Source organism: Heloderma suspectum, chromosome 1 (genome assembly GCF_057233095.1).
Source record: "Heloderma suspectum isolate Gila_16-S chromosome 1, 16-S_ref, whole genome shotgun sequence".
NCBI classification, from domain to species: Eukaryota; Metazoa; Chordata; class Lepidosauria; order Squamata; family Helodermatidae; genus Heloderma; species Heloderma suspectum.
Window position 1 is genome coordinate 210,659,626 of NC_139458.1, and position 8,829 is coordinate 210,668,454.

Sequence of the window (8,829 nt, forward strand, 5' to 3'; positions counted from 1 at the left end):
AACTTTATCTACCGAACAGTGGGAAGCTCGCTTTTTTCTGCTTTCCAGCTGAGCAAGCGATCGCCTCTGTGGCAGGGCAAACTTCAGAGCAAGCTTGAGCTTTCAAAGGGGAAGAAATAATTACCAAGATATTCCTGTAGTTTCTTTTAAAGGGTTCTCTGCTAGAAACAAGAGCATAGAAGGGAACATGTGGGAGGTGGTCAGGTGCACCCAGACCAATGTACAGATTTTACTGACTTAGTTTGAGTACACTAACAGTCCTTTCTAGTGCTTGCTAGATTAGGAAGCTAACTGAACTGAACGTGCTTATTGCTGGCTGTCATGTAACATTTAATTCTAAACACTAATGCATCATTGCTGTTTACAGCTAATGAAAGTAGGTCTCAGAAGGACACTGAATAGGGGATAATACTTCGGAATATTCTTTTGGTTTCTCCTTAATTGCATTCAGGTTTGATTTTAGTAATCACAGATAAGCATCATCTCATTGTTGCTTGTCAGACTTGAGAAAAGGGCAAGTGCCGCCGTTTTGTTCGGTGGTGGATACACAGTTGTTGGAAGCAGGAATCAATTGCCCAGTGTTCATCGGTCATCCACTCTAGTCTGCTGCACGAAAAGGGTCCCACCGAACGTTCTCTTTGACCCACTCCACCAAAGCCCTTCAGTGCTGTTGAGGAAAGAGGCAAGTGTAGGTTTTCTGAGCTGATGGGATGCTGCCTTACACCTTGAGAAAACCTCTTGTAACTTCACAGGGATGCCCAATAGGGTATTCCTAAGCCAAGCAAACCTCTGTGCGAACATCTTCAGACGATGCCAGGAAGCAACTGATAATGATCTCTTCTTGATTCCAGAGGACCGCGTAAAAGCTTTGCAGTTTGTATCTCAAGTGTCACTGTGGGAACAGTTTGAGCACATTTCACATTTATGAAATGCTTTGCACTGATTGCCTCTGATCCAAACCATAAATGTGTGCTTGAGCCATTGGTTTGACAAAGGCACTCAAACATTGCACTATTATATTGGTTAGATGATTATCTTTGACATTTCTGCAGAAAATAATCTGTGTGTAGTTTAGACCACAGAAATTGGCATGCCTTGAAACTGCACTGGCCTGATTGGACCATGGGGATGTAGGTGTACGTTTTGACTTCTTATTAATTTATTTCATTGTAGGTTAAATTATTTCAAAGTAATTTTTGCACTGCTTATTTCACTCAAGATCAATTGAAATGTGTAGAGATTTGATACCAGGAGTATTTTCTTCTTCCATTCTCTTACTGCTTTTGTGCAGAATCGTATTTCTCCCCCACTGCACCCCACCCCACCCCAGACATTGTCAAGTGTTTAATTTTACCCCGAACGTCTAGCAACTCATTTGGTGTAGTTCTATCCTGTGCATGTTTAGAAGTAAGTCCCATTGTGTTCATTGAGACTTACTCCCTACTAAGTTTTTTTGGAATGCAACCTTAAACTCATTTTGTACTTTTACACTGGGCCTTTTTCTACTTGTAATTTAAAACCAAATAAATAAAACACTGCAAATCTAGCAGTTCAAATTCTACTTCCTCCAGAGTGCAATGCATTTTTTAAAGAAAGTCAAATAGTGCCTCTATAAAACCACTTGACAACGTGACCTGATAATAAAGTACAAGTGAGACAGCCCCATTGTTTCGCTTATTTGTCTGCCCTAGATTGTCCAAGCATTGAATTATTTTAGGAACAAATTGTCATTGTGGTGTGTGTGTGTGTGCGTGTGCGTGTGTGCGTGTTGGACCTTAGTCTGCGCTTCTCCAGAATCGTCTTGAAGTTTTTATTTAATTTATCCCCCTTATTCGTTCCCCCCTCCTTTTTGTTTCTCTGGATTACTTTAAACAGATGCGTGCAGGTCAACTCTCCCGAAAATTATGGGGTTCAAGCAAACGGATCAGCCAGATTTCATCAGGAGAAACTGAATATAACACTCAAGATTCCAAGTGATTTCTGCTCCTGCCTTCTCTTGGGGATTCCACACATTTATTTAATCTTCCGATCATTTTTCAATCATCTCTCTCAACTTTCTCAATTATGATGGAGCAACAGCACAATTTCCACAGGCACATATAAGAATTAGTGTTTGGCATCTGTAGTTTTTGTAATTGTGTTATTACCACATTAGAAGCAGAAGCAATGCTAATTCAATACTAAACACATTAATTTGTGTGTATACAAATATACCATACACACACACACACATACACTGTGTGTGTGTGCATGTGTGTGTGTGTATATATATATATATGTATGTATGTGTTTGTGTGTCTGCACCTATGTGTGTGTGCTTAACTTTGCGTGTTTGTTACAGTGAATGCCAGAGATTTATATTCACAGTCACATGTGAATGTTGACAATCTTCGGTGAACATCTGAAAATAGCGATCTCCAAACTTTCTGGTCAGCATTCACCAGTAAAAGTGATGGATATGTGTCTAGCTAGACTTCTTGCTCCTTCTTTTTTCCAGGAAAATAGCTCTTGCAAATGCTTAATGTAAGCTAGCCTGACATTCAAAGGTGACATGGAGACAGAGGATTAGCTGCCATGCTAAAAAGAAGCAAAAGGTCCAGTTTAACACCTTAAATGACAAGGGTGGTCTTCTGGATCTTAGCCAATGCTTCTAAATTACTTGACAGATACAAATCAAGAAACTTCCATTTTTTACCTCCAAAGCCTTCAGTGGATTTGAAACATATTCAGAGTTTCTCGACTTAAGGGGAGAAATTTGAGCACTTTGGGAGATACTGTGTATAATATACTGCTAAGATGAATCAGTTTGTTTATTGCCATAAACAATGTTGGCGTGATGTCTGGCTCTGCTCAGAACTGTTCTTCAGGAAGTGTGTCTGTTGCACTGTTTGGATGTCACTAGTTGGTATTTTAATGCATGAAAATGAGCGGTGACATGATAGAAGTGGGTGCTCCACCACGATGCTCTTAATACAGTGGATTCAGGGTGTTGGATTCAGCATTATCTGAGAGAGCAAATGGATCAAGTATTCCATGGTAATTATACAATTAAAAGAAAAAGTATTCCATAGTAATTGAAATGATTTTCTGCTGCTGAAAATCAAACCTGAGCAGTAGAATAATAATGTGTTATTTTTATTTATATGTTGGATCCACCAAGGGCCAATCTGTGCCCAATAACAGGTTTCTACAATGGGACTGTTTTTCTGGGTCTGATCCTGCATGTGCAAAAGGTGCTTGGTTTGGGGTGGGATGGGGGGAGATGCCATATCCAGCATTAGGGAGTGTGCATGCGGTTCTTCTGCACTGAAAATGTGCTGTTGAGCAGCAGCGTCGACTTCTTTGAAGGAGGGCATGTGCACAACTGAATTTCATCATGCACATCCCACAAAGTTATCAGTGCTGTGCTAACAGTGGCCACTGTTTCATAAAGGGGAGAGAGCCTCATGCACAGGGTCACAGTATTCTAACATTTCTTAACTCCGACTTCAGAATATTTCAGTTGCTGAAAAAAAGAAATGGAAGAATCTAAATACTATGTAAATTTATAGCTATTTATTTTGGCTCTGTATTCCCAAATGAGAACCGTATTTTTCAGCACAGTGGGAACTGTAGTTCTGAAAAACCTTTAAAGACTAATTCTAGGCCATTACTTGATGAAAAATGGCATGCTTTTAGGCCATTTGAACTGAAGAATTCTGACCTCCATGGCAAATGGTATAGTTTTGTTAGAATGTTATTTTGCTCAGGCTTTTTTTAAGTTTGTGAGAAAAGTATAGCTTCAAACACAGTATATTACATAACTGGCCAAGAATTGATTGTATTAGTAGCATATTTCAGTGCACTATGTATGTAACTTATTGAAGTAGGTTTATCACTTTTCCCATATTTCCTTCAAGGCATGAACATTTGCTGAACTATAGGGGAAACAAGAGGGGGGTTGCGGTTATTCCCTAATTATTGTGCAGAAGAATTTGGAAACCTGATTATCTATTCAGTGATCAAAAAACCTGCTAGCTTACATCCAGAATTAAGGCCCAAGGTCTACAAAGTCAGGAAATCTAGATGAGGAGGATGGAGTGTCTGGGACCAGCAAAGATGACCTACATTGTCCTCACTCTGAACCTTATGAAGCACCTGGGTTTTTACTGTATTGCTAGAGGAATCTTCCTGTGAGTTGACTCAAGTCTGTTCATTGCTTACATCATTTGCTGGCAGGTTGGGCTAAACTGCGGGAGATGTGGGTCTCCTCTGATGCAGTAGGTGTCAGAGTGGTACTGCTGTTAATGACACAGGACGTGGTGGTGTAGCCGTGTTTCCAAGCACCATTGTAACTGATGATGGTGCCAGTAATGAAACATGTTAAAGTAAATTTTGACAATAGTCTACCTTTTTCAAAGAGGCACCGAGAAAAGGTATGGAGGGTGAGTTGTAAGGAAGCAGAGTTTGTGACATCGCGCAACATCATTCCTGAACATGGGGCACGTCAGTTAAGGTATCAGCCTTGATTTCCGATTTGCTGGCTTTGCGGAGCTTGAGCCAAAATGAGATAATCTCAGCTCTGGTCTTAAACTGGCAGGCTTATCATTGCATTTATCTGGTTTTTGAAAAGGACATATATCATTATAGTGTTGGCAATCCCACCCCTCTCCCCAACAGGTAACTAGGCAATTTAAGCTAAGTCTCTAAGAAACCCTGAAAAGCAGGGGGGGGGGAGTCTAGTGCGGATGAGCAGTTGCGGTCCCAGGCCCGTCTGTTGCTACACCATCCTGGGCTGGAATGCAGCTGAGGGCCTGAGCCCGTCACTCGCTGGCCTCAGAGCTCCTGCTGGATGCTGCTGCATAGGTTTTTCATACAAGGCGCAAATTACGTTATGGATGCGGGGGCAAATTAGAACAAAAGCAGTTATAGTAGCAATACCAAAGATAATCTGGAAGTGTTAAGGCTGTTTATGAATGTGAAGCTGGTTTATAAGAATTTTGAAACAAAGAGAATTGTTGGATGTTGTAGACTGAATCGTCGTGTTGTAATTAAATGGGTGTTGTAATTAAATATGGGACTGTATGTAGTGTATGTTTGGGGGCATTGTGTTGATGTGTATAACTGTATATATGGAATGTATATACTTTGGAATTTTTTTAAGACTTGAAAGAAGATTCAAGCTAGCAAACTCAAAGAGAAATTGCATGTGCTTCAGATGAGGAAACTAGAATGATTGTGAGAACTCTCTTTTAAATGAGCTTCAAAGGGCCTCTCAGAAAATTTTTCTCATCTACTTGCTGTTGTCTATCTACCCACTGCCCATGCTCTGAGTAGCTTATGAGCCTTCTGAGTTTGTGGAGACATAGATATTCATAAATAGGGTTCTGTCCAACATTGTTGCCCTGAACGTGGAGCTTCCATTCACAGAAGGAGAGTTGCTCAAGAAAGGCTTCCTTACACAAGCCCGGCTCCCTTTTGATGCATGGAGCAGAAGGTTTGGATACAACCACAGAGTTGAAAAAAAGAGTGGGATATTTCTTAACTGACGTGGGTTGAGGTGTTTTTCTCTTGGTATTATGCTGAGACAAATGTCTAGGCATGACGGTTTAACTTTGCATAGTTGCTGATTTGCAGCAAGGGCCAATCAAGCAGAATTGTCTCTGAATGGTTCTAAACTGGCTTGTAGTGAGGGGAGGTGCGGGTGCTTGGGGCCATCAAAATGACTTTTGTGTGTGTGTGCTGAGACTATTTATTTATTTATTTAACTTAATAAGTGAGGCGGACTTGAAATGAGAGTCAGAGCAGCTTCAGGTTAGCCATAGGAGCAGCTGACAGTTTTTCTGATGATTTTAATGCCTTTTTGATATAATTATTCCTGTGACTCTCAAAACTGAAAGCCATTTAAAATGTATTAAAAATAATAAAATATACAAGATAAATATATAAGATAAAGATCAGAAATGTCAGCATTGGAATTACTGGCATAAAGATGACTAATGCCAGTGAGAAATTGTTCCCAAAACCAAATTGTTTTACATGATCTGTAGTACTTGACATATGCGCTCTTTGTAAAATGTTCCTTTGAGAAACTTCTATATTTCCTTTTACGCTGTTGGTTTATCTAGAGCAGAAAAGACTAAAACAAATCATTAGTTTCCAAAGATGACTAATGCGTGGTGATCTGTCTATAAAACTTGGGTGATAGTTTTCTGTGAAATTGTGTGTGTGAGAGAGAAAATAAAACAAGCCACAATCACACTTTGATCCAAAATGCGGTTAGACAGAAGTTCCTGTGAAATCCATTGTTCCATTGAGGGCAGAACTAGATGACATGGGGATTCCAACCCTGTATTTTCCCTGTAATGCTACTGCAGGGGAAATTGGGCAGGCAGGAGGGGGGATGCTAAAGCCCTTTTCAACTGTCCTAGTCTCATAGGCTGCCACTCACTACCATTGCTTTACCCAGGGAACAAATGTTTATATAGGATTTTTGCACAAAGAGAAAGGGAAAAAAAGTTCATCTTCCATTCCTGAACTGTATTTCAGATTTAGCTTACTGCTCTGAAATGCTGCTGTAGGCGACATTGAAGTGTTGAAGACATTAGCTAATGTGATGTAGCGTATGTTTTTTCAATACTTCAACTTAGCCTTCAGCCGCATTTCAGAGTAGTAAGCTAACTTTGAAATAGAATTGTTCAGTGACTGAATACAGATTATCCTTTTTTATATATTGATATGAAGAGGATTAAGCATGCTTAATTTGTGTCAGATGGTGTTTTATATTCTACAGTGCGCTCTGAAAGGGAAATTTACTTGATTTGTGCAAGTTTCTCGAATTCTGAAAGCAAATGGGGGATAAAGGAAGCCACTGATCTAATGTGCCTGTTGCAGATGGTAACATTTTAATATCTGGGAATGATTAAATCATAGGTGTGGGGTTTTTTAACAAGTTCAAATCAGTCTTAACGTTTACTTTGTTGTTGTTGTTGTTCAGTCGTTAAGTCGTGTCCGACTCTTCGCGACCCCATGGACCATAGCACGCCAGGCGTTCCTGTCCTGCGCTCTCTCCCAGAGTGTGCTCAAGTTCATATTCATTGCATCGGTGATGCTATCTAGCCATCTCATCCTCTGCCGTCCGCTTCTCCTTTTGCCTTCAGTCTTTCCCAGCATCAGGGTCTTTTCCAGAGAGTTTTCTCTTCGCATTAGGTGGCCAAAATATTTGAGCTTCAGCTTCAGTATCTGTCCTTCCAATGAGCACTCAGGGTTGATTTCCTTTAGTATGGACTGATTTGACCTCCTTGCAGTCCAGGGGACTCGTAAGAGTTTTCTCCAGCACCACAGTTCGAAAGCATCAATTCTGCGGCGCTCAGCCTTCCTTAGAGTCCAGATCTCACAGCCATACATTACTACTGGGAAAACCAGAGCTTTGATTAGATGGACCTTTGTTGGCAAGGTGATGTCTCTGCTTCTTACTATGCTGTCTAGGTTGGCCATAGCTTTCCTCCCAAGGAGCAAGCGTCTTTTAATTTCATGGCTACAGTCACCGTCTGAGGTGATCTTGGAGCCCAAGAAAGTAAAATCTGTCACTGCTTCCATTTCTTTCCCTTCTATATGCCAGGAAGTGATGCGGCCAGATGCCATGATCTTAGTTTTTTTAATGTTGAGTTTCAAACCAGCTTTTGCACTCTCCTCTTTCACCCTCAACAAGAGGCTCTTGAGATCCTCTTCGCTTTCTGCCATTAGGGTGGTATCGTCTGCATATCGGAGGTTGTTGATAATTCTCCCGGCAATCTTAATTCCGACCTCTGATTCATCCAACCCGGCATTTCTCATGATGTACTCTGCATATAAGTTAAATAAGCAGGGTGACAATATGCAGCCTTGTCGTACTCCTTTCCCAATTGTGAACCAATTGGTTGTTCCATGTCTGGTTCTTACTGTTGCTTCTTGACCCTCGTACAGGTTTCTCAGGAGACAGGTAAGGTGGTCTGGTACTCCCATCACTTTCAGAATTTGCCAGTTTGTTGTGATCCACACAATCAAAGGCTTTAGCGTAGTCAATGAAGCAGAAATAGACGTTTTTCTGGAATTCTCTTGCTTTCTCCATGATGGAGCGAATGTTGGCGATTTGATCTCTTGTTCCTCTGCCTCTTCGAAACCCAGCTTGTACTTCCAGTAGTTCTCGGTTCGCATACTGCTGAAGCCTAGCTTGTAGGATTTTGAGCATCACCTTGCTGGCATGTGAAATGAGCGCAATTGTGCAGTAGTTTGAACACTCTTTGGCGTTGCCCTTCTTTGGAATTGGGATGTAAACTGACCTTTTCCAGTCTTGCGGCCGTTGTTGAGTGTTCCAAATTTGTTGGCATATTGAATGCAGCACTTTAACAGCATCATCTTTTAGGATTTTAAATAGCTCAGCTGGAATACTGTCATCTCCGCTAGCTTTGTTGTTAGTAATGCTTCCTAAGGCCCACTTGACTTCACTCTCTAGGATGTCCCGCTCAAGTTCAGTGACCGCACTATCATGGCTATCAGGGACATTCAGATCTTTCCTGTATAGTTCTTCTGTGTATTCTTTCCACCTCTTCTTAATCTCATCTGCTTCTGTTAGGTCCCTGCCTTCTTTGTCCTTTATCATGCCAGTCTTTGCACAAAATGTTCCCTTGAGATCTCCGATTTTCTTGAAGAGATCTCTAGTCTTTCCCATTCTGTTGTTTTCCTCGATTTCTTTGCATTGTTCATTTAAGAAGGCCTTCTTGTCTCTCCTTGCTATTCTCTGGAACTCTGCATTCAGTTGGATATATCTCCCCCTTTCTCCCTTGCTTTTCGCTTCCCTTCTTTCCTCAG

At 41.0% G+C, this 8,829-nt stretch overlaps 1 protein-coding gene across 6 annotated transcripts in view; it reads left to right on the forward strand.

The window, feature by feature from the left end:
- NBEAL1 (neurobeachin like 1) overlaps positions 1 to 3,050 on the forward strand; it is a 157,824-nt gene extending 154,774 nt beyond the window's left edge. For all 6 annotated transcript variants that reach the window (XM_084818213.1, XM_084818269.1, XM_084818241.1 and 3 more), the window contains one exon: positions 1,876 to 3,050. In XM_084818213.1, the coding sequence (XP_084674339.1) occupies positions 1,876 to 1,977 (102 nt within the window). In that variant the 3' untranslated portion in view covers positions 1,978 to 3,050. The remainder of the gene's footprint in view (positions 1 to 1,875) is intronic.
- Positions 3,051 to 8,829: the final 5,779 nt, after the last annotated feature.